General features: G+C 37.3%; 1 protein-coding gene across 1 annotated transcript in view; it reads right to left on the bottom strand.

Moving 5' to 3' along the window:
• Positions 1-202: 202 nt before the first annotated feature.
• Positions 203-27111, bottom strand: part of LOC123877640 (5-hydroxytryptamine receptor 1-like) — a 129391-nt gene continuing 102482 nt past the window's right edge. Inside the window, exons 3-4 of the mRNA XM_045924471.1 lie at positions 2496-3894; positions 203-2057 (exon numbers count right to left, since the gene is read on the bottom strand). Coding sequence (XP_045780427.1) covers positions 1311-2057; positions 2496-3446 — 1698 coding nt within the window. The 5' untranslated portion in view covers positions 3447-3894 and the 3' untranslated portion in view covers positions 203-1310. The remainder of the gene's footprint in view (positions 2058-2495; positions 3895-27111) is intronic.

Raw genomic sequence — 27111 nt, 5'->3', positions numbered from 1 at the left:
CATGGTGAGACTACGAGGTCAAGTGGAGCGAAAAGAAGGTGACGAGCGAAGTGAGCCGGCGTCCTCCGTAGCGAAACAAATATCGAAGTCAGTTGAATGTCTTTATGACAGTGAAATTAAAATTAGCTATAACAAATCATTATTCAAGAAAATCTTTTTTGATTTTTTTTTTACCTTTTTGAGCCTTATTTTGCCTCTTTTCATTTGTGTGATTTATGATTGAGCACATTGTATATACAACGACGGCATTATTATCAAAACCAAAAACGTAACAAATGGGAGTACATGGTCGAATATCAAACAAATCAATCTTACCAAAATCAGATTTCATTTCTGTTGTGAAGTTTTTATACATGACGGCCTATCTATATACATCGATGTTGGTAACACAATATAATAAGCAAATTATAAAAGCACTACAAATAATAACAAAGAAACCAACAGCTCTATATCTACTATCACATGTATTAAAATACTGGCTCCTATTGTTTGTCCGTACATTATCACTCATAACAATTATAATACAAATTAATACCACGTTTCAATAAATTCACAACAGCTTTTCAACCTTATAATATAAATTCTTTTTTTTTATAGTTAGACTCTTTGGTCATTCTGAAATATAAATTTATCTTAATTTTAATGAAAAATATCGTCAATCTGTTATAGGCCAAATCCGTAACTTTTTTCCTAGGTTTGTCCAGACCATCATCTGGTTTTGCAAACATACACTCAAATCAAATGTTACTCAGGTATTAAAATCAACCAATCAAAACGCTCCAAGCATCAGCGCGTCAGAGCGTCACGACAAACTAGATATACGTCGTTATACGAAATGTATGGCTCCAATCGCCTTCTGCCGCATTAGGATGCATCACGAAATTGTAGCTCGTAAGGACTAAAATGCCTTTTACTTCAAGTTTAGAGAACAAAATTTCATTAGTAAAAATTGAATGGGCTTTTTAGTCAAACATGAGGATTAACTAGATAAACCTAGGAGACTCGAAGGTTATTTTGACTATAACAGATAAAATAACTGATATAATATAATAATTATCTACATCTTACTCTAAATTTATAGTAAACTTTCACTTGTTATTTATTGACACGACATCAATTTACCGGACAGAATGTTACAAGCACGTAAAAAGAAACAAGGTTACGTTGACGACTAGTTTGATCGGTAAAACTTTCGCAGTACTTGTTTATACCAATTTCTTAACAATATAGTTAGCACTTCTACACTTTAGTTTATATAATCTTAATTAGATCACAGTATCCAGGTCTGGACAGACCTCGGGTATTGACAATCATAGAAAGCTCTCTGAAGCTCGAGTCTCATCTCTATCCACTGCTGAAACTATTTCAACGCCTTCATCATAATTTGGTGCTTTAGAAGAATGATTCACACAGAAATGTGTATCGGGATCCCCGTACTGGCTGTGATAAAATTCTTCACGCATCATATGATTCAAGTTCGAACATCTGAAGAACAAAATTTCTTGGAATGGTTTTCTGAAGTCTCTGTTTAAAGTTGCATAAATAATCGGGTTGAGGAGGCTATTTACATAGCCTAACCAAAGGAAGAGTGCACTCACAGCGTCTGGAATGGTATCTTCCTTAACAAAAGGCCTTATTAGAGCTAGTACAAAAAACGGCAGCCAGCAAATAATGAACGCTGACATTATTATACCAAGAGTTGTTGACGCTTTTCTTTCTTTTGCCAAATGAAACCGAAGTTTCTTCTGATGTGGCGAATGTGTCGGTTGTAATAGATCTTTGGCAAAGTGGCTTTTGTGTGCAAAATTTGATAATGAAGATCGGATTCTGCTCGTTGTTAATTTGTTACTATTCTCAGACGACAGCCTTCTTCTCTCCTTTGGTGGGTGCCTGATCTCCGGCACTGGGCCCATTTGAGAGTTTGGTCGATTGATTGTATGAATGGGTTTCGTGGGTGTTTTTTGGTTCTGCTGTAGCATCGGGCATTGCGATTCGTTTGATTTTCGTTGTCCCTTGAAGCATCTTCCAATAGAACTTTCCGTTTTCTCTATACTACACTGTAACAAAGATATAATATACTCGGTCAGTTATAATTAATAATTTGACTATCGCTACTCTGGTTGAATTTCTCTATATATTTAAATTTCAGTACATCTGTGCTGAAATTCAACAACCGTTGCAATAGCACACCAGTCAATTGTGTAGGTTAAGCAACGTGGACCCTAGTCGGTAACTGAATGGATGACTGATTTCGAAAGTCTGAATTTAACCTTTGCCATTCTGCTATGCCTTGGAGAGTAAATTAAGCCATTGGTCTCGATTATTATACTAATTTTGTATTATAATCAGTAATTCAATATAGAGGAGACACTTAAAGTTCTAACCTGTCAATAACTTTTTGGAATAATAGCAGACCCTAAAATAAATATCGGGAAATTGTAAGAGAAAATATTTTTATTACAATGGTTTTCTGGAAATTGTACTATTGAACTTACCGTAGTGTTCGTACTTGCAGTAGATCCTCTTGTAGGAGGTTGAGCAGGCTGAGCACCCAAGAGCTTAGCTTCAGCTGCACCACCATTTTTGACATTAATTTCCAAGTAACAATGCGTTTCCAGATGCGATTGTGCTCGTCTTTCATCTTTGACAATTTTCCTGGCAGCACTAAAAATTTTATAGTACACCACAACCATCACCGTTAGCGGCAAATAAAACGATCCGAACGTCGCATAAATTTGGTATCCCTGGTTTTGAGAAACCGAACACGAAGTCTCCGTTTTTTCATTGCCCAATAACAATAATGGTGGCAGCGATATCAATGCTGCACTCATCCACACAATAAACACGCAGAAAATCATTCGCTTCGGTGTCCTCTTCACCCCATATTCTAATGGCTTCGTTATCGCGTAATATCTGTCTACTGATATCATACACAGGTTTAGGATACTCGCTGCGCAAGATAAGACGTCGCTGGAAACCCAGAAGTCACAAATCACTGGTCCGAACGGCCAAGTTCCCATTACGTCATAGACCATTGCTACTGGCATTACCATCACTGCAACGCACAGATCGCTCACAGCGAGTGAAACTATCAGATAATTGCTAGGCCTTCTCAATTTTCTTACCAAGCAAACGGCGACGCAAACCAATATGTTCCCAACTATTGTCCCAAATATGACGATCAAAAAAATGCACGCCAAAATTATAGTTACAAGCGTCGAATATTTGGTGTGTTTTATGTGCACATTTTTCAATAATGTCGAATTTGCGTCGTATAGCGTCCAGTTCAACGTTGAATTTGGGTTGGTGGTGTTGAGATCTGGATCATTAAAATCTGAGAACGCCGCGTCCGCTTGTAACAATAAAGAGACGAGTATGAGAAGACACGAAGGTAAAGTAACAAAGCTAGGCCGTGAACAGTGAAAATTATGGTTTTGAGCCGCCATACGAGCCCCTGGCCTCGGTGACGATTACAGACGCTTTCTTTTCCTTACCATGCATCGGGTTTAGTATTTCTATTATATTTTTTTCTAATTCACTCAAATTATGACTCGATTCGAAACTGAGTCAAGTTTGAAAAACGACTTCGTCGTGAAGTTCTCTCGTTTTCGAATGGCGTAATTGATTACGATTGGGAATGGGCTTTAATTGACATATCGATATCGCCTGGATTGTCCCTTCAATTCCGAGCAGAGCCATTGGATTGTGTGTTTATTGTGGGGGGAAAATGCTCTTTTTCCTTTTGGTAATAGAGTTTGGTTTCTTTTGTTCCTGTCTTCGGTCGGCGCGCGTTGTTTTATTGCAGTGAGAAAGCGTTTCTAGTGGCTTCTAGTTCAATATCCCGCCAGCGGATTGCTTCATTAGTGTCAGGGGTTGGTGAAGAAAATTTCCGATCTGAAAAGAAAAGAAAGATATTTTTAGAAAAGATTTCTTTTATGCCCAAAAAAATTAAACATCTACCTAAATCAGAAAATCTCTTTTATAGAAATAATGGTCCAACATCTCAGGATCACCTTATGTTATTTATTTTCTGAGAAATAAAATATTGGGATAGAGTAGCGTACTAAGTACTTTTAATATTCGTACGTAGTAACGTCTGGCTATCCTAGGATCTTGCTCTGTAATAAAATTTATAGTATATTTAAAAAAAAATCGTAATAATTTTAAATATTTGTAAGCCATATTTGCTGAACTGAAATTACAGTAGGTGGGGCCACATAAGTATTTATTTTTAAACTAATGTGGCACATTGTACGGCGATTTTTCATGCTAGATATAACCTAGCAGAAAATTTTAGCAACGAGTTTAACAAATCGATGCTTGTATATTTCAAATGATACGATTTATAACTTGAAAAGTTATACTAAGGCCTCCCTATTAAAGTCTGAAATGTTTCATGTTAAACGTTGCGTTCATGAAACATTGAAAGTTTTAAGTTACATAAAAGTTTGTTCTAAATCAGTTCAATGGCTTTTTCGTGATGTGCGTAGAATATAAACTGAGCAACTTTTCAATACCCAATAGAGAAAGTTTTGTATAAAAATTTTAATGTATCGCACTAGTATTATACATAGAGGCGAAAGTTTGTGTGTGTGTATGTTTGTTACTCTTTAACGAAAAACCACTGAACGGATTCAGCTATTTAGAATGGAGATATACAGATACCCTGAATTAACACATAGCCTACTTTTAACCCGGAAAATTAAAGAGTTCCTAGAGGATTTAAAAAAACCTATATCCACGCGAATGAAATCGCGGGCATCAGCTAATTATATAATAATATTATGTAGGTACTCAATATATACCAAACTCACTGGCTCACTACTGAGTACAGGTCTCCTTTCAGAATGAGAAGGGTTAGGCCAACCCTTCTCATTCTGAAAGAAAAAAACGGGCCAAGTGCGGATTGACAGACTTCACACACCTTTATTTAAACTACTATTCTTTGAATGTCAAAAATTCATCTACTGTGTAGAAGCACCTTTCTATTAGCCACCGTTTAAGCCTTAATTGAAATAAGTTTAATGGAAGTTCTCTAAACGCCTTTGGTATTTTATTTTATTTGGAATTTGGTATTTTCAGAACATTAAGTAGAACTCTCAGATATACAAGTTTCCTCACGATGTTGGCCTTCACCGTTAAAGCAAGTGATATTTAATTGCTTAAAACGCACATAACTCCGAAAAGATAGAGTTGCGTGCCCGGGATCGAACCCCCGAGCTCCCGAATAGGAGGTAGACGTCCTAAGCACTTGGCTATCACGGCTATATATCAAAGAAGGTATAGGATTGCCATCTCAGCCTGTCGCGTACTATACATAGGTTCAGTACAATTCCATAAGTCACGAGATTTTTATTAATAATTTAGCGCCTTTTAGCTACAATTTTCTTGATTGTATGCCAAGTAAATTAAATTCCCTAAAGAAAATAATTAAAAACAGGGGCGTCGTGTTTCATCCAATTAACGTTAATATAATTATTCATAAAAACAGCTGCTATGAAATTTGATTAAAATAAAAATACTCCCTTGATTTTTATAATCACTTTTACCTACGATAGTAATGAAGAGTTTGAAAGTTACGCGGTCTTAAAAATTTTCATACAAATCTTTGAGCCCCTGTAATTTTAAAACTACATATTTTTAGAAAAATCTAAAACACCACAGACACAGATATTAGTTTCTAGAATATGTCTGCAAAATTTCATGGACTTTGGTTGCTTAATATTCAAATGAAATTGGAACTACGATTGTATGAAACGAGTGACGGAGAGAGCCCGTTGTTAATTTGTTGTTAATTACAAGTGTAAATTAAAAATTTATAACACCCCGACAAGTGAAGGTTACAGTAACTAGAAAAGAACCTACGACTTTCAAACGGCTGAACCGATTTTCATGGATTATAGCTAAGAACACTCTCGATCAAGCCACCTTTCAAACAAAAAAAACTAAATTAAAATCAGTTCATTAGTTTAGGAGCTACGATGCCACAAACAACATATTCCTGAAAGGCCGGCAGCGCATCGGCACGGTGCAGCGGTGCTGCAAATATTCATGGGTGGCGGTAATCACTTAACATCAGGTGACCCGCCTGCTTGAAGGTTACAGTAACTAGAAAAGAGCCTACGACTTTCAAACGGCTGAACCAATTTTCATGGATTATAGCTAAGAACACTCTCGATCAAGCCACCTTTCAAACAAAAAAAAAACTAAATTAAAATCGGTTCATTAGTTTAGGAGCTACGATGCCACAAACAACATATTCCTGAAAAGCCGGCAACGCATCGGCACGGTGCTGCAAATATTCATGGGCGGCGGTAATCACTTAACATCAGGTGACCCGCCTGCTTATTTGCTCGCTATTTTCGCTTTAACTACTAAGCTATGACCGCTATTCTTTGTATGTAACACTAATGAAATGTTAATGAAGCCATAATGCAAATTATTACCAATTGTTACGTCATATTGCAAAGGTACTGCAGAAAGGCGTCTGACGTCTTTTTAATAAAAACAAGCTATAAAATAATCACGTTATGGCGTACGTAAGTCGTACAATTATCCAGACCCCATAACTGCGTTCTAAAACACAAACTACCCATTAGATACATATACGGACATAAGACATTACCCTAAATGATAACTATCGTGCATTATACTAACAATTATTATTTAAGCCGACGACACCACAAACAACATTAAATACCTATTACACTTAATTATGAGTTCTGCTGTCAAAACCACCCTTCTCTGTTATGTAATCTTTTTAGGGTAGTAGGGTTCCAAATTGGTACAGTTATCTTACTTTGAAAATTGAAAATAGGTACCAATTATTTGTTCATGGACACATAATATTTGTATTATTGTTATGTAACCACAAATTCACGGTTTCCGGATTTTCCCTTTACGCTATACAAGTAAAGGAATTTTTCAGCTAGGTAGGTCTTTGTCATTTACTTGTGCTATACAAAAGAAAAAGACCTACCTACCTGAAAAAATTCATGATTCTAGGTCAACGGGAAGTACCCTATAGGTTTTCTTGACAGACACGACAGACGGACAGACGGACAGGCGGACAAGTGGACAGACGGCCAGACGGACGGACAAACAGGCAACGTAGTGATCCTATAAGGTTCCTTTTTCGTTTTGAGGTACGGAACACAAAAAAATAAAAATAAAAAAGACAATGAATGAATGCAGAATGCAGAACTCTAGAGTTCTATGAAAGACCGCTGCCTATGAGCTTGATGCTTGTCTAGACTTAGAGGCACACCTTATAAGTTTTCGACGCTCGTGACCACAAAATCTGCTATTGTTCTAAATCGAGAGGAGACGGACTATTTATAAAAAAATAATATAAAAGACCGCGCGAAAAATACATAAATCTGCATCTTGCGTCATAATTCATGACTCTATTGTATCCGCTTCAGTTAATAAATCACAATCTATAAGTATCTACCTACTAATAATGTAGACTCAACCCGCTATATTTGCCCGACTACGGTTAAAAGAAGGGTTATATTTAGCAACTTATGATTGTATAATCATTTGCCGTAAGGTAAAATTTGGTCTACCTGTACAAGATAAGAATAATTCTACAAAATAACCTAAATCTTTAATAAGTTATTGGTAAAAACTCCCCCCCTCCCCCAATTGAAACCGCTTTGACAAGTAACTATCAAAAAATTTTATCAATAATTCACGATAATTTAAGTATATTGAGGTGTTTTCACATAATAGGTATTTTTATATTCAGTATTTTAATTGACCACTTGGTCACTTTGCCCAGCAGTTGCATTCTATAGAACAATCGTATAGGTCTGTGATCACAGTAAATAATGTTTGCGGCGTCTTCTTGTGACGTACCTACGCGAATTCTTTACGCTGAAAATCTTGTATTTATATGACGTTCTAAAATTCCGATCGAATTTCGGACAGGGCAGCCCATAGACTTACAATTTTTTTCGCTATGGGGCAGCCGATCTAGCAAATTAAGTAGGTAAAACATAAGTGCGCAAACAGGTATTCCCTTACAGTTTTAATACGATGGACGGCAATCCGACACGACCGGAGAGAGATTAGGTAAAGAACCATTGGTTTAAGGGTGCATTTCCACAGAACGGAGCTTAGCGAAGGCGCATGCTTTCGACCAATCAAATTACAGAAAATGTCGTGAACAAATGATCACGTCATCCATACTAATATTATAAATGCGAAAGTGTGTCTGTCTGTCTATCTGTCTGCTACCTTTGTACAAACCAACAGTTTAACCGATTCTAACGAAATATGGTACAGGGTTAGCTTATATCGAGGGGACGGACATTGGTTATTTTTTATCCCGGAAAATCAAAGAGTTCCCACGGGATTCCTAAAAACGCATCCACTTAACCGATTTGTATGAAATTTGGTACCGAGGTAGCTTGCGTCCCTGTAATTGACATAGGCATTTTATACCGGAAAATTAAACAGTTCCCACGGGATCTCTAAAAACCTAAATCCACGCGGACGAAGTCGCGGGCATCCTCTAGTCTATCAATAATTTGACTGATCTATTTCTCATCTCCGCTTAAGTGGACAGCAGACCTTACGCTGACATGACGCGACGAGTTTGTTGACTCAAAAACTTCCTCCAAAGTTCTGTTATTCAACAAAAGCAAAATCACATTAGACATAATTGTGTTTCACGTGAAATTAAAACGGATGAACGGAGGGTGTCGTAAATAACGGGGCATGACGTCTGACACCACCCACTATAAATATTATGTCAGCAGGGTTAACAATACTAGCAAAACAAATTGACAGCCGAGCGCGGTTTAGGTAGTGAAATATGACAAGGATGGAAGCCACGACTTCGTACGCGAGGATCCGTGGTTTTTTTTAAATCCCTCGAGAACTCTTTGATTTTCTGGAATAAAAAGATCCCATGTCAATTGAAAATGTGGTAAAGGGGTAGCAGGCGCCACGGAAATTTCTGTGGCGCCTGCTACCCCTGTACCACATTCCATCAAAATCGGACGGACGGACGGACAACAAAGAGATCCTATAAGGGTTCCGTTTTTCCTTTTGAGGTACGGAACCTAAAAAATCCAAATTTGAATTATCTAGATCCGCTATTGTGAAAATCTTTCTCCAACGCACGCAGGTTCAAACAAACGTGTAGCTAGGTATAGCCGCAAAAGTGCGGATGCTTTAATCATAAATCTAAAGAAAAGGAACAAACCTTGAGAAGTCCTTTTGACCGCGACGCAACGTGTTCAAGGAGATAAAACGAAAAACGCGTTATATTTTTATTTGAAATCGAGCTATTATTTTTTGTTGAGGGAGGGTGTACTTCTTTACTTCCTACTCCTAAAATAAAAATTCACAGTTTCGTCCTATCTGTTTGTCCGTCAGTCTGTTCTCGTGTGTGATTTATTCATTTTAATCATATATTTTTCTAATTTTAATGAAAGGTAGGTAATGTTTTTAGTTTTCAACCCCCGACCCAAAAAGAGGGGTGTTATAAGTTTAACGTGTGTATCTGTGTTTCTGTCTGTGACATCGTAGCTCCTAAACTAATGAACCGATTTTAATTTAGTTCTTTTTGTTTGAAATGTGGCTTGATCGAGAGTGTTCTTCGGTTCAGCCGTTTGAAAGTTATCATATCTTTTCTAGTTACTGTACCCTTCACTTGTCGGGGGTGCTTGTATTCATATATTTTTCTAATTTTAATGATTGGTAGTGTTCTTAGTTTTTACCTACACTTCAAAGAAATTTTTAAATCATTTTCAAATACATACGAAAATTACGGAACCGGCAAGATTCGAACCTGCATCTTCTGGCTTCGGGCCCGACGCCCTCACCGCTTGGACACGGTTCGCTTGCTGTCAGTCAGACATTAAGAGGGGTCTCTCCGTCACTCGTTCCATACAAACGTAGTTCGTCTCTCATTGGAATACTAACCAATCATACTCAATGGAATTTTGGAGTAAGTGACGGAGAGAGCCCTATTAATTGGACCTAGGTACCACTTATTCACTACAGCATTGACTACTGTGTCAGAGAAAGGCCAAGATTTCCTTAAAAATGTTCGTTTAAAAAATCATAATTCCTGGTCACGTATTTACTGCCGACCTAAAACTGATTTATTAAGAAATGAAATTGTTTTATCTCCTACAAAAGTACAGGCAATATTTTATTAAAATAGGTCTCTACAGCTCAACGGTTTACGGGAAGTAATGCATTCCAAAAGCTTACCCGTTCAAGAAAATGAAAAATTTCCGCTTAAGGAAAATTTCCTTCTGATTTCCTACTTCCAAAACCGAAGTACCCTATAGGTTTTCTTGACAGACACGACGGTCGGACGGACGGACGGACGGACAGACAGACAGACAGACAACAAAGTGATCCTATAAGGGTTCCGTATTTCCTTTTGAGGTACGAAACCCTAAAGAAGGATTGTTGATGTACTGAACGGATACTAGAATTTTATCAAGTAAACCATTAAGTTGTTTCATATGCGAAAAAAACTCTTTGGAATACTAAGCCGAATTGAAATTTGGTTTCGAAGCCTACCTATGAATAATGCATGCCTTGCCTGATTAAAGCCGTCCGGGCTGAAACGCTGAATTAAGCGATTAAACTTACAAATGTAACCGCCACACCGTTTTGCGGCTGGAAAGCCGGGGGTTCGATTCCGGACTCTAACTTTTCGGAGTAGTTATATGCATTTTAAGCAATTAAATATCACTTGCTTTAACAAGTGCAAATTAAAATTTTTATAACACCCCTGACAAGTGAAGGTTACAGTAACTAGAAAAGAGCTGATAACTTTCAAACGGTTGAACCGATTTTCTTGAATTATATATAAAAATAAATTAAAATCGGTTCATTAGTTTTAGAACTACGATGCCACAGACAGATACACAGATACACACGTCAATCTTACAACACCTCTTTTGGGTCGGGGGTTAAAAACAGTGAAGGAAAAGATAGTGAGGACACCTGCATGCCTGAGAGTTCTTCATAATATTCTCAATGTCTGCCAATCCGCATTCGGTCAGCGTGGCAGACTATGGCCTAAACGATTCTCATTCTGAAAGGAGACCCGTGCTCTGTAGTAGCCCAGCGATGGGTTAGTCATGGTGATGACTGCCAATGCCTATCAATTAGGTAAAACGGTCATTTACATCGAGTCAATTCAGCGCCAACCCATCATATTTCCTCCATCGTTTGGTGGCGCGCTCTTAGAAAGGCCTATGTCCAGCAGTGGACGCAAACAGGCTGATGGAATGGAATGGATAACTGAGGGCGATGCTTATATATACCTACCTATCTAGAATTGCATAGATTATAATCACGTTGCCTAGATTAAAGCTGTCCCAAAGGCTGAAGTGCTGAATTAAGCGATTAAAGTTACAAATGTAACCGACGCGCCGTTTTGCGGCCGCAAGCAAGATTCCAATGGCATTAATAGACAATTTGTTATGTTTCTCTTGACGTTGTTGAACCCGGCTTTTAGATAAATCCCCGTTAAATAATAGGTCCCTTCAATTATTTATTCGCCCAATATAACCTCCTCAACAAATCAAATCCAATAAATAGCCTGTGTTTTTAATAAGTTTTAAAAAATCACATTTTAATTTTTTTTTAATGATGTAACTACAAATTCGCAGTTTTCAGATTTATTCCTGTACTTGTGCTATAAGACCTATCTACCTGCCAAATTTCATGATTCTAGGTCAACGGGAAGTACAGACAGACAGACAGACAGATAGACAGACAGGCAGACAGACCGACGGACGGACAGACACAGACAGACAGATCACAAAAGTGATCCTATAAGGGTCCCGTTTTTCCTTTTGAGGTACGGAACCCTAAAAATGCGAGTAGGTTTGTAGTCATTTGCATATAATAATAGCTATCATAATAGCCAGTTTGAGCTACGCGTTGATAGATCTGTCAGTCAGTCACCGTTTATTATATTTAGATTTGTTGCATGTAATGGATTAACCACAAATAAACATGACCCGTGCCCGCACATAATTAAAACTTGTACCTGCGTGTTTACAAGACAGAAGTTAAAAGTTGCTAACAAACTCGGGATTCATTAAAAGTTTCATAGACCGCGTAGGTATCTCTATTACTACAGGGAAATTTACTATCTATATGAACCACCTACTTAGACAATAATCCATTCTGACTTTGCTCGAGGGGAGTTTTTGAAGATCGCTAAGAAGGTATAGTTTTTTTTTAAAAGCGAGCAGGCCGGTCACCTGGTGTTAAGTGATTACCGCCGAGCATGAACATTTGCAGCACCAAAGGTACCGCCATTGCGTTGCCGGCCTTTCAGGAATTTGTTGGTCCGCCCCTTGAATAACCCCATGTTAAAATCGAATGGAAAAACCGCAGAAGGGTAAATGAAAAGGGAATTTTTATATTTTTTGTTGCGTTCATGTGATTTCGACATTGTATTAGTACACTAGCCTCCCGCGAAGGCCGCGACGGAAGCATGCCATCTCTGAATATTGGCCCGACAGTAAAGGTGCATGAGACGGGTCTGCCCGCGAAATTCAAAATTAATTTGGGTATTCGCAATTTATAAACTAATACGACAAAGTAGGCTTATGGCATTCTAATTCCGACAGTGGCAGTATCATCTTCACAGGATTACATAAAAATGTTTACTTGAAAGTGTTCACTTTAAGAAATTAGTCAAAATAATGAGCTTGACATGAGTTACTCACAAATTAGTCGATACTATAACTAATTTCTTAAACTGGACCGTTTCAAGTAAAGATTTTTATATAAACCTATGAGGATGATACTGCCATTGGCGCAATTAAAGTGCCATAAGCCTACTTTGTCGTATTAGTTTACAAATTGCGAAAAACCAAATTAAATTTGAATTTTGCTGGCAGACCCGTCTCATGCACCCTAAGGGGTGACACTTTCACAAATTGGAATAGATAAGACTTCCCGTGCGAAGCTAAGTAGGGCAACATTATACATTCTTTCACTTTCGTTTGTTATTGTAACATCTATTTCCCAGAATATACTTTGCTTTAATAATAAAAACCAATTAATCTCACTCGATAGTAAATGATAATTCAGTGGAATGATAAATTGATTCCGTATCAGACACAACTAACAATGAGCACTTATTTTGATTAACTTTTATTGTGTATAAATATTTGCTACCGTTTTAGGGGTCTGTAGGCAATCCAGGCATATTTTAGGTAGACTGAAATACGCGACCTTGACCTGCGACACTAGCTAGTAACTATTGGATAGCCTTTTCATATACCTATATTACAATGCAACCTAATTTGTAGCCTATGAAATTTCACTATTGTTATTTTTATACTTTTCACTCTCACGCCCGTGTACAAAATAAATACATAATATAAAAGCCGAAAGGAATTATAATAGATCTACATAATATAAAATTCAATGAACTAACATACACGTTAATACATATTTGTATCGGGCGGAGGATTACACCCCGGCAGGGGAGACTTGGCCGGGTGGTCAGGGCGACAGGTAGAGAAGTCGGTGGACCATCCTAGCTGAGTCCAGCAAGTCCGCTTTTTGCATCCTGGCTGCGAGCAACTGCCACGGAACCCCAGTCGCCTCAGATGGTGAGCGAGGCTGACTGGGATCAACCCATTCGCAGATATGATGATTGGATTTTTTATTCTGCCACAAGTTTACTTAGTCCTCTACTGCGATACCACTTAGTGGTAAGATACCACTTGTGGTATTTAAACTTCGTGCGCGCATGTTTATCGACTTGAACTAAGACGCCAAAGAGCGCGCGAGTATTTTTGGGCAGTCGAGTAAAAACCATTTAAAATATCCAGGAATGCCCAATTAGCGCACTATTCAAATTGAATTTCCATTTTTATGTATTGAGGTATTGAGTTGATTGTACCTATAGTTTTATTTCACCTATTTCATTTGCCGCAAAACAATATTCCGAACTGCGGATGCAATAAAGAAATATAAAATTTGATTGCCGAGGGTGAGTATCAACCGCCATATTGCATACCATATTGGGTTCCAATATAGAATCGCAATAATTTTATGAATAGGCTTACAAAATTGAATACCTAGTAGGTCTATCTGCATACTGCAGTGGTAGACGCTGTTGACGAATCAAAAGTACTAGTAAAAGTCTAATTGAATAAAAATATTTAGAATTTAAATTTGAATACGTACATACCGGGTATAGTAATGTCCACCTAAACGAATTTCTCAAATTAACACCTGGCTATTAATGGCGAACTCACACCAGAAAGCGTAGCGTTGGAATGCACCACCTCACACCATGGTTTTCAGGGTTCCGTACCTCAAAAGGAAAAACGGAACCCTTATAGGATCACAGTGTTGTCTGTCTGTCTGTCTGTCAAGAAACCTATAGGGTACATCCCATTGTTTACCTGTACATCCTAAAACAGATTTTTATTTGTTTTTATGTATAATAGTTTTTGATTTATCGTGCCAAATGTTGGAAAAAATACCCGACTACAGAACCCTCAGTGCGCGAGTCTAACTCGCACTTGGCCGGTTTTTTAGAATTAGAATAATCCTCAGACAAGACATCCGGGTTCCCCCGAATGTATAAAATAAGATTATTTTATAATCCCTCAATTAAATTGGTCGTTGAGTTTGCGTGACATCAAATAAGGGTCAGCTGTCCCTGCGTACGTAAGATTAGTTAATTCCCTTTGATTTGAGAGCTTAATATGAACCACATTTATGCATTACTAGAGGATGCCCGCAACTTCGTCCGTGTGGAATTAGGTTATTTGAAATCCCGTGGGAACTCTTTGATTTTCCGGGATAAAAAGTAGTCTATGTGCTAATCCAAGATATTATCTATCTCCATTCCAAGTTTCAGCCAAATCCGTCTGGAAGTTTTTGCGTGAAAGAGTAACAAACATACACACACACATACACACACACGCGCGCACACAAACACACACATACACACAAACTTTCGCCTTTATAATATTATAGTGTGAAGTGTGATAGTGTGACTAGTGTGATCATGACGTAGACTACCGCTAAAAAGGATTTTTGAAAATTCAACCCCTAAAGGGGTAAAATAGGGGCTCAAAATTAGTGTAGTCCCCGCGTACGAAATCGCGGGCATAATCTAGTACTATCATATAATCAAATTGGATTACAAAATAAATGGGCCGAATCTTTGAAGTGGCTTTAGAAGTTGTTTGATTTATTTCCATAACTCCACTAGATCCTTCCAATCCAATTATTATTATTTACATACTTAATAATACATTTTATTATTTACTCACATATATTTTTGGAATCTGGAATTTTTATTAATAGGAACCTTTCAAAGTTACTATATTCAATTTATAACAAACTACATAGGTGATGCCCACGACTTCGTCCGCATGGGTTTTGATTTTTAAAAATCCCGTTTGAGCTTGTTGTCTTACTAGAATAAAAAGTAGCCTATGTCACTCTCCAGGAGTGCAAAAAACCAGCCAAGTGCGAGTCGGACTCGGGCACTGAGGGTTCCGTGCTCGGATTTTTTTCCGACATTTTGCAAATAAATCAAAAACTAATATGCATAAAAATAAATAAAAGTCTGTTTTTGATTGTTCAGGTAAAGTCCATTCATATGATATCCCACTTGGTATAGTTATCTTACTTTGAAAATTGAAACACATTTTAACATTTTTTTTTTGTAATGTAACTACAACAGTTTTCGGATTTTTTACCTACCTGCCAAATTTCATGATTCTAGGTCAATGGGAAGTATCCTGTAGGTTTTCTTGACGGACACGACAGACGGACAGACGGACAGACAGACAACCGGACAGACGGACAGACAACAAAGTGGTCCTATAAGGGTTCCGTTTTAACTTTTGAGGTACGGAACTTCAAGCCGTTGTGTGACGTGATTGCGGCAAACCAATAAACAAACAACTCGCTTTCGCATTCATAATGAGTAGTGGTAACAACAAATTAAGTTAGTTAGTATATTTTTAATTTAAACTATTTAAATTAAAAATATATAGGTATAATATCTTTAAAAAAAATCTATCAGATTTTCTTGTAAAGATATCAGAAACAGAAAATCGGATATATTTTGCAATGCAAAATCATAAATTCGACACAATCCCGCAACGCAGCCTATCCTTTTTCGGTTAAATAATTCAGCAAAATTTTCGTAGCAATCCTGTATAATGCAAATAAAATGTAAAAACTGCATGGCAAGCCACAAAAGGATTTTTGGTGAGATCTAGTTTGTGATACAAAAAATTCCTGTAATTCACTTTTATCTGCTTTTCTTTTTAATTCGTACTTCGTAATTGAGGTTTGAATTTTTACATAATAGACATAGATAGGTACGTTATATATTTTATGATGTAAGTACGCACTAAATAAATCTGTGTTGTTTCTCAAAAATCAAGTATGTGAAATAACACATTGTAGTCGCCAACAGGCAAAATGCTCTTAGCACTAAATTTATACTATTAGCAACTTAAAAATCCGCTGGCTATACAGTTTAAATTATTATGAAACTTTTTCAAATGAATTATTTATGAATGAATTATTACGAAACGTTATATGAAACTATTTTGCACAACGTTTCTGATACCAATCGTTAAGGTCTGGAACGCCCGTCCGGTGTTCGTGCTTTCTGCCATGTATATAATATCCTTCAAGAAGAGGCATCTTCTAAGCAAGCGTGCTGCAACTTAGATCATTGCTTTCTTTAAAGCATGATAATTGTCGTTAAGTGCAATGAAAAAAAACTGCATCGCAGGATTCTCGTCCAGTGCACACAGTACTGAAAAAATGTTACGGCCCGACTCGTCTCTAGTGGACGCCTTTCTTTATATTGCATTCGATGGACTTGTCTCCACTCCACTCCATCTGTGTGCGCTGACCGTTAGGTGATCATTATTCTGGTACATTATGATACTAGCTGTTTTCTCGTCTCCACTCCACTCCGTCGGTGTGCGCAGATCCTCAGGTGGTTATTATTCTGCTACATTATGATAGTAGCTGTTTTCTCGCAAATCCTATTAAATTCACGCCATAAACTTCAATACGAGTATGCTTAATCCTTCAAGGAAGCAACGCTTCAGAGGCGCACCGCTTCTAATAATATTATAAGTGGTGCTTTATTGTGGTTTTGCTAAAGCTTGAATATTGTGCGGAAATTATTATTTTAATTTAAAGCAAATATTGCATTCTTGATGATTCCGTGCTTCGGAGAGCCGATTTCTCTCCGGTCGTGTCGTATTTCCGTCCCATCGGACTAGAACAGTAAGGGATTAGAGAGTGCACCTGTGTTTACGCAAACACTTGTGGATTACAATATCCCCCGTGCAGATGGTTAAATGGTGGCGTCTATACACTTAGTGGGGGGGTCTTTAAACGCTTCGTGCAAGATCGCCATTCCAGCGACTTGGGACCCCTTCCATTGATTTTTCGACTTTGCCCATTAGCACTTTAGCTTCGTAACCCACTGAGTTATGTCGGTTGCTCTGATTTTCATAATCTCCTCATTTCTGATTTCATCATCCAAGTAGATGGCTCTCTCCATATCCCTGACTCTGATCTCTCTTATGAGACCCAAAAAAAATACCAAAACTATTAAATTCCGTCCTATGTAGTATTTTTCTTTCTAACAAGTTTTGTATAATATCTCAACTTTTAAAAATGCATTTCGAACAGCATTATTTAAATCGATTTCAATCGAAACTTTGTATTAGCAATTGAAATAGAGCTCCGAACACGATTTAAGGCAAAGAACTCCTTTGATAGAGTTCGTTTTACACCGAAGCGAACAAGATAGCTGTGATTACCTAGTGGTTAAGACCTCGCCCTATTCGAGAGGTCGGGGTTTGATCTTGGACCTGCACCTCTGACTTTTCGGTATTTTGGACATTTTAAATAATTTAAATATATCATTGTTTTCAACGGTGAAGGAAAACATCGTGAGGCAACCTGCACAGAGTGCTACATAATATTGTTAAAAGTGTGTGAAGTGTGCCTATTCACACTTGGCCTAACGTGGTGACTATGGCCATATTGTGAATAGACCCTTGCATATTAGTGGTCCGGTGAAGGGTTGTAAGCATAATAATAACATAATTTCCACTTTATTCTCTAAAAATACGATAATACAGTTTTTCCTTTGGTGGAACCCATTCCCATTTTTACGATGGAATTTCTTAGCCTATCTACAAAGCCTTGCTTAAAGCTTTAATAGGGATGATGACTACAAATCAAATCGGCGACTTTTTATCAAATGTCAAAACTCTCGCTTAGTATGGGAGCTTGTACGAAATACACAGATGTGACGTCATACATATTTGACGCAATTCGACGTACTTTTTTAGTTAACTAAATTAACTAAACTAAAAAAACAATACAAAAACATAATTTAAAATGGTTAGCAAACTTAAAACTAGCAGCAAATGTGAATCTTACAAATTTTGGGAGACCCTCTATTTAATAATTACTAAGAAATAATTTATTTTTGACCTAGGCATCAACCCCATTTTTAATTTTGTTTATGATATAATGGTGATGATATTTTTTTTATTCAAGATCAAGTTAAATCCTCGGACGAATATAAGGTTAGTAAGTTACGCAACGGTGTAAGTAGCGGCCCGTACCACACAAACAATAAAAGCAATCTTCTTTTCAATTCCAAGATATTTTCCTTTCGCGGTAACAATGGGCTCCCAACCACCTGCAATAGTGGCTTGAGGAAATTAAATATTCTTACATTTTAACCAAGCTGTGGTAACTTATTGGAACTTGGCCTCCTATTTCGTCGTCTTAGAGTGAAAACCTCGGGAATGCATTTTTGCTCAAATTTATTTTATTGCGTTTCTAGGAAGAAAACCTCGCAACGCACATCCTGATCTGACTAATTTGTTCATTCGATACTCGTAACGTCATCTATGACATTAAATGAGAAACTCGTAAATACTCGCTTCTAATTTTACAGCACGCAGTTTTTTCTTCCTCCTGAAAAGTTATTTCTTTTACACTTACGAGGTTTTCACTCTAAGCCGTCGATTGAAGGATCCAGGACTCAATTCCAGAGTCTCTAACTTTTGGGATTAATGTGCATTTCAAGGGGTTAAATATCGAAGGAATAAGTACCTACATCGTGAGGAAACTTAACGTAGACACTATGAAAAGGTTTTTGGAAATTCTACCTCATTCTAATAGGATTAAATAGGAGATGAAATTTCGAGGAAAAGTTAGGAGGAAAAGTCCGTCTATTTTCAACTCATTCATCATGCCATGGCCCACTACGGGCAAAGTCTCCTCTCAGAATGAAAAGAGTATAGGCTATACCTACTGCTCCAAGCAATAGGGCCGCCTTTGCACACAATTGTTTTTTTCTATTTTCTTCTTACCTACTGTGTTGTTATCCTTTACATGTGTTTTTGTGTGCAAAAAGAGTTTCTATCTATCTATTGCGAATTGGCTCAACTTACTTAGTATGTACTTACTTTTTATGTATCAATAAAAATTGGTATTCGGTATTTCAAAATATGAACCTACCGCGCGGTTTTCCAAACTTTCACTCGAACGAAGCCGAGCGGGTCGCCTAGTCTTATACTAAGGATACATGAGTACATATATTTCCTCGTTGATCAAGAATTGTAATAGCAATACCTATCAAACACAAAATGTTCATTCATATTAATCAACCCTCTACGAAAGCGGTTTGCCGTTCGTTACGAGTTACGACGAAATAGGCAATTACAGCCGAAGTATTCCGGAAGAAGCGTTAACCTGTCTTGTTAACTTCACTTACTTGCCTGCTTCAGTTAGCACTACATAAGGCTCCTAGGTACTTGAAACTATGCTCCTGAAAATTGAAACACATTTTACTTTTTTTCTGTGACGTAACCGCAAATTCACGGTTTTCGGATTTATTCCTTTACTTGTGCTATAAGGCCTACCTTCCTGCCAAATTTCAGGATTCTAGGTCAACGGGAAGTACCCTATAGGTTTTCTTGACAAACACACCGGACGGACGAACGGACGGACAGACAGACTACAAAGTAATCCAATAAGGGTTCCGTTTGTAGGGTTCCGTACCTCAAATGGAAAAACGGAACCCTTATAGGATAACTTTGTTGTCTGTCTGTCTTCAAGAAACCTATAGGGTACTTCCCGTTGACCTAGAATCATGAAATTTGGTAGGTAGGTAGGTCTTATAGCACAAGTACAAAAGTAAAAAAAAAATGTGTTTAAATTTTCAAAGTAAGATAACTATACCAAGTGGGGTATCATATGAAAGGGCTTTACTTGTACATTCTAAAACAGATTTTTATTTATTTTTATGTATAATAATTTTTAATTTATCGTGCAAAATGTTGGAAAAAATACCCAAGTACGGAACCCTCAGTGCGCGAGTCTGACTCGCACTTGGCCGGTTTTTCCTTTTTAGATACGGAACCCTAAAAACCGCAAATACCAAGCGATTTAATTACGAAAGTTTCCTCGTAAGCCTACATCCTCGTGCGGCCATCAATCACCAGTGTAATAGGAACCTTTCCAATAAGCGTCAGTCCGTCAGTCCCTTCATTGGCAACGACCCATTGACAGCCCATTATTCTGTTACCAAAACATCAGCTGTCCGGTATACTTACGATAATTAACACCCTTGGTTGATAATAATGATTTTCTAACAGAATTTCAATTATTTATTCTCTCCCAATAAGTTCAAAGTTTTCATTCAACGTAAACTGAGAGAAAAATCCTATTAGAATGTAACGGATTATATTTTAAACTAGCTGATGCCCGCAGCTTCGCCCGCGTGGATTGGTCAGGTCCCCTGCAGCATCAGAATTGAGGAGTTGGACTCCAAATTTTTTATGAAACAATGTCGCAAAGTTCCTCTATCGATTAAAAAAGAAATGACGCAAATCGGTTCAGAAATCTCGGAGATTTCGGTGTACATAGGTAGAAAAACACAACTCCCTTTTTGAAAGTCGGGTAAAAAAGTAGCCTATGTTACACCCTGGTCAATCCTCTACTTGTCTGTGAAAATCCCGTCAAAATCGGTTCAACCGTTCCAAAGATTAGCCTTTTCAAACAGACAGACAGACAGACAGACAGACAGACAGACAGACAGACAGACAGACAGACAGACAGACAAAATTTTTAAAAACGTGTGATTCAGTGTTGGTATCGTTTAAATAACCATATGAGCTTAATATGAGGTAGTAATTTCGAAATTACAGACAGACACTCCAATTTTATTTATTAGTATAGAAGTATAGATGATACGAAAGTTTGGGAATGAGTTGCCAAATAGCTTTATACTTTTAATACCTAAGTATAAGTGATTGTATACAGTGGTGATACAAAAAAAAACACAACACCGGGCTGAGTTTTTTATGGCCTCTTCTCAGACTTGGGCGCGTTGGATCCCCCGTAGCTTTAGTTTTAAGTTTAAGTAATTATAATCTTTCATATCTAACAAATCTGACAAACAAAAGATGTACAATAAATAGTACCTAAGAAGGTTTGAATAAATGATTTTAATTTTAATTTTTAACCCCCGACCCAAAAAGAGCGGTGCTTATACTCGTAAGTTTGACGTGTGTATCTGAGTATCTGTCTGTGGTACTGTAGCTCCTAAACTAATGAACCGATTTTAATTTTTTTTTTGTTTTAAAGGTGGCTTGATCTAGAGTGTTCTTAGCTATAATCGAAGAAAATCGGTTCAGCCGTTTGAAAGTTATCAGCTCTTTTCTAGTTACTGTAACCTTCACTTGTCGGGGGTGTTATAAATTTTTAATTTACACTTGTTATTTTATCTAGTCTTTTTGGGTTCTGTACCTCATGTGCTAGATTTTTAAAAACTTAAACCCACGCGGGTGAAATCGTGGGTATTATCTTGTAATTCATCCTAACTACATTGCCACTGGAGTTAACATCGCTGGATTCAAATAACCAAATCCTTCACAAAATATAATGTATGAGAGTGCTTCTTTATCACTTTAAAAGGGTTAACATTTATGAAGAGTCATGTCAGCTACTTACACTGAAGGATCGACTTTGATCAATTTTTAACCCCCGACCCAAAAAGAGGGGTGTTATAAGTTTGACGTGTGTATCTGTGTGTCTGTGTATGTGTGTATCTGTCTGTGGCATCGTAGCGCCTAAACGAATGAACCGATTTTAATTTACTTTTTTTTGATTGAAAGGTGGCTTGATCGAGAGTGTTCTTAGCTATAATCCAAAAAAATTGGTGCAGCCGTTTAAGAGTTATCAGCTCTTTTCTAGTTTTCTTGTAGAAAAGAAGGTTACATAACCGTTAGGTTCATAATATTATGTCAATTGACAAATGTCAAGCTGTCAAGATGGACGTTGCCTCGATACATAATTATTTATTTGAAAATGATGTTTTGGAAAACTCAGATACTTTGGATCGTAGGCGCGGAATAGTCCAAGAAAATCGGTTCAGCCGTTTGAAAGTTATCAGGTCTTTTCGGTCTTTTCTAGTTACTGTAACCTTCACTTGTCGGGGGTGTTATAAATTTTTAATTTACACTTGTTATGTGTAATTTATTGAAATGGTGCAGGACCGAATCTAATGAATTGGTGCTTTGTGAGATATGCGGGGTTAAATATGATTTTCACTATTTTCTTTGTAAAATGGCCATTTATAAAGCTATAATAATGGATCTCGATCTATTGGGATACAGTTTTGGAGTCCAGTGCGAGCTCCTTGAAATCTAGATAGATAGATAGATAGAACACTTTATTGCACACAAAAACACATGTAAAGGAACACAACACAGAAAGAAGAAAACAGAAAAAACAATTGTGTGCAAAGGCGGCCTTATTGCTCTAGATACTCTATACTAATAAACTAGCTGCTGCCCGCAGCTTCGCCCGCGTGGATTTAGGTTTTAAAAATCCCGTGGGAATTTTTGATTTCTCAGGACAGAAGTAGACTCTCCATAATAGCCCGTCCCCGGGAAGCAACTTGTTTCTGTACCACGTAAAAACATTTAAACGGATGATGATCGGGTACGCAACCCAAAAATATCTTCCAAGTGACTGTAGAGGTTGATCAATAGGTAGGAATATTTAAAGGAAAAAATATTTTTTATTAAGAGGGGTCTCTCCGTCACTCGCTTCATACAAACGTAGTTCCAATTTAATTTGAATATTAAGCAACCAAAGTCCATGAAATTTTGCAGACATATTTTAGAAACTAATATCTGTGGTGTTTTAGATTTTTCCAAAAATATGGTGTTTTAAAATTACAGGGGCTTAAAGATTTGTATGTAAATTTTTAAGACCGCGTAACTTTGAAACCGAATATTTTAACAGAAATCTGGAAAACCACAGACATAGATATTAGTTTCTAGAATATGTCTGCAAAATTTCATGGACTTTGGTTGCTTAGTATTCAAATGAAATTGGAACTACGTTTGTATGAAGCGAGTGCCGGGGAGAGCCCTGTTAAAGGAAAGAATACCTATGCCATTCCTGAAATAAAATAAAATGTAAACGGAAAAACGAGGTAAATAAGTAGAGACGAAAAAAGTAAATAAAATAATGGAGAAATGTTTTCTTACATTTCGAGTGGCTCTCTTATTTTGTCGATGGAAATAATATTTCATAGCGTCATCGAGGAGTTACAGTATTCATCTGTGCGGAAAAATAAATTACAGAACAAAATAGGTCTATATTTAGAGTTCCGTACCTCAGAAGGAAAACGGGAAGAGACCTTTGTTCAAATGTGGACGTCTGATAATCGAATAATGACGGTGATGAGATGATAATTTTGATGATCCTCTTTTAATCCCCGACCCAAAAAGAGGGGTGTTATAAGTTTGACGTGTGTATCTGTGTATCTGTCTGTGGCATCGTAGCTCCAAAACTAATGAACCGATTTTAATTTAGATTTTTTGTTTGGAAGGTGGCTTGATCGAGAGTGTTCTTAGCTATAATCCAAGAAAATCGGTTCAGCAGTTTGGAACTTATCAGCTCTCTTCTAGTTACTGTAACCTTCAGTTGTCGGGGGTGTTATAAATTTTTAATTAACACTTGTTGACTTTACTGTGGTCTGATATATTTGTGTATTTTTGGAACCTGACATTTGTATTTTATGGTGCAATAAAGTATGTACATACATACCTACATTGTATATAGTTTGTTACTCCATGGCTTGTTAAATCCATCGGCACCTAAGTACTCTTTTAGTAATTGGGGTTCGACATTGTTCGAACAGTCGTTGAAAATTGTAAAATGTGTTATTTTAGTTCCACACACATTGTATTTCTGTGTGAAGGAATGTCGGAAACTCCATTTATTCCACCTGCGCAGCGGGATACAAAAGATAACATTAGTCTTTGTTTCAGTGGTAGGTATATAGATAGGTCACAGGTATAACACGTACCTAAAAAACTAATCGAAACGAAGCAGCGCTTTTAGAACATGTTACATAACCTAGACAGACCTTTCAGGAGAAGGTCATAGCTCATTAGAGCCACTCGGCACCCGACCTGCACCGCCCCGTCTCGTGCGGTTAGTATATATTTCTATTTTTTATACAAATTTTCTATGGACACAAATAAATAAACAACAAGTGTAAATTAAAAATGTGAAGGTTACGGTAACTAGAAAAGAGCTGATAACTTTTCCGATTTTCTTGGATTATAGCTAAGAACACTCTCGATCAAGCCACCTTTGAAACAAAACAAAAAACTAAATTAAAATCGGTTCATTAGTTTAGGAGCTACGATGCCACAGACAGATAGATACACAGATACACACGTCAAACTTATAACACGAGGGGTGTAATGTTTTTGGTTGGTTAAAAATATTTTTTATTCAATTAGAATTTTACAAATACTTTTGAATCATCAAATACATGTACCACTGGTTCGGAATGCTTTTCCTACCGAGAAGAACCAGCAAGAAACTAGAAGCATAATAATATGGCTCCCTACATCAACTCCGTCGATTTTGCCTGCCTGAAAGGTTGCCTGGTAGAGATTACTCTAAGCAATAAGGCCGCCTTTGCACACAATTGTTTTTTCCGTTTTTCTTCTTTCTGTGTTGTATTCCTTTACATGTGTTTTTTGTGTGCAATAAAGTCTTTCTATCAGTCGGGCCAGCAGGTTTCCTCGCTCGCAAGCTGTCCACACCTTGCAATGAGCAGTCACACTCACTGACTGCTCATTGCCAACGCATGGGTTCCGAGTGGACCACGCGCTGCCCGACCAAAACTCTCGTCTAGATCAGTCTCGTCTAGTGCCAGACCACCTATTTACTACTACTAATCGAAAGTTTGTTGACTATCGGATGCCCACTCGTTCACTCATTGGCTATGCAAGGTTCACTGATGACAACGCGGCGTTCACCCGTGGACCATCTGTGGACAACAAGTGAACCGAACTACGGGGTAGTGCTGGTCAGGTGAATGAATGAATTAATGAATGAATGATTTATTTATTTAATATAATGTAGGTGCAATATGTTGAAATAATTTGATATTACAGACAGCCTTATACATTTTAGCACTTTAGAGCGGTATATGTATATAAGGCTGGTGTTAGGTGGCTCTAATGAGCTATGACCTTCTAGTCTAAAAGCAAAGCTGTAAGTCACATGAATGACAAATGGGAATCATAAACCCCTTTAGTGAGGCATTAAATCATGACAAAACGTTCGATTATCGTTATTATAACGCGCCCTTGGTGCCAGGCGGGGCGTGGATGGCTTTGTGCTCATGTTTAACTATGTGTACCTATGCGTAGAACCATTTTAGGGGGATAGCTTTCTCATGATTAAAGACTTATTTTTCGTTGTTTAACGTATCCATACTAATATTATAAATGCGAAAGTGTGTCTGTCTGTCTGTCTATCTGTCTTCTGTCTGTCTGTCTGTCTGTCTGTCTGCTTTCGCGGCTCTAAGGATACATTCCGGGGAAGGATAGGCTACTTTTTATCCCGGTAAACAAACAGTTCCCGCGGGATTCCTAAATTCTCATCCGCTCGATCGATTCGTATGAAAGGTACCGAGGTAGCTTGCGTCCCTGTAATTGACATAGGCAACTTATCATCCCGGAAAATCAAACAGTTGCCACGGGATCTTTAAACCTAAATCCACGCGGACGAAGTCGCGGGCATCCTCTAGAATTATTATAAAGGCTAAAAGTTTGTATGTGTGTATGTATAATAGAGTTTTTTGGGTAGGTACCTACATTTGGTTCTCAAGCAAGTTTCTCAACTCGTTTGATCGCGAAGGGTTCAAAAGGTATTAAAACAACACTAAATTGGATTGTCCGGTCGGATGCCGGATTTATGTAACATCCACTTTACGAGGGATAAGTGCCTCATTCCTTAACTTTAATTATAAATCGTAATTACATTTCGGTTCAGAACGCAAAACTGTTTATAATAATAAAGTTCCAAATCAAACAATTTGTAAACTAACATTTTTATTGGTTTGTTAAAAACTCAAAAAAACTCAAAAAACCGGCCAAATACGAGTCAGACTCGCTCGGGTTCCGTACTCCGAGGGATAAGTGCCTCATTCCTTAACTTTAATTATAAATCGCAATTACATTTCGGTTTAGAACGCAAAACCATTTATAATAATAAAGTTGTAATATTTCTAAATACTGAACAATTCGTAAACTCACATTTTTATTGGTTTGTTAAAAATTCAAAAAAACTCAAAAAACCGGCCAAATACGAGTCAGACTCGCTCGGGTTTCGTACTCGGGTATTTTTCCGACATCTTGCACGATAAATCAAAAACTAAAAAAAAATAAAAAAATTTGTTTTGCAATGTACAAGTAAAGCCCTTTCATATAATACCTCACTTGGTGTGGCTATCTTACTTTGAAATTTCACACACATTTTAATTTTTTTTTTTTTTTTTGAGGTAACCAACAATTCACGATTTTCGGATTTTTTCCTTTACTTGGGTCCACTGTTCTAACACATTTTGTTACTAACTCGTTAGTGTTTAAATACTTACATAGTTAGTAAGTATTAACTGTCACTTACACTAAATGGATCCATTATTGTCTGATTAAATAAATTAATTATTAATTATTATTGTATTATAGGCTGCATCATCATTCA

Source organism: Maniola jurtina, chromosome 24 (genome assembly GCF_905333055.1).
Source record: "Maniola jurtina chromosome 24, ilManJurt1.1, whole genome shotgun sequence".
NCBI lineage: Eukaryota > Metazoa > Arthropoda > Insecta > Lepidoptera > Nymphalidae > Maniola > Maniola jurtina.
The sequence above is the reverse complement of the archived record's forward strand: the minus strand, read 5'-3'. Positions and strand labels throughout refer to the sequence as shown.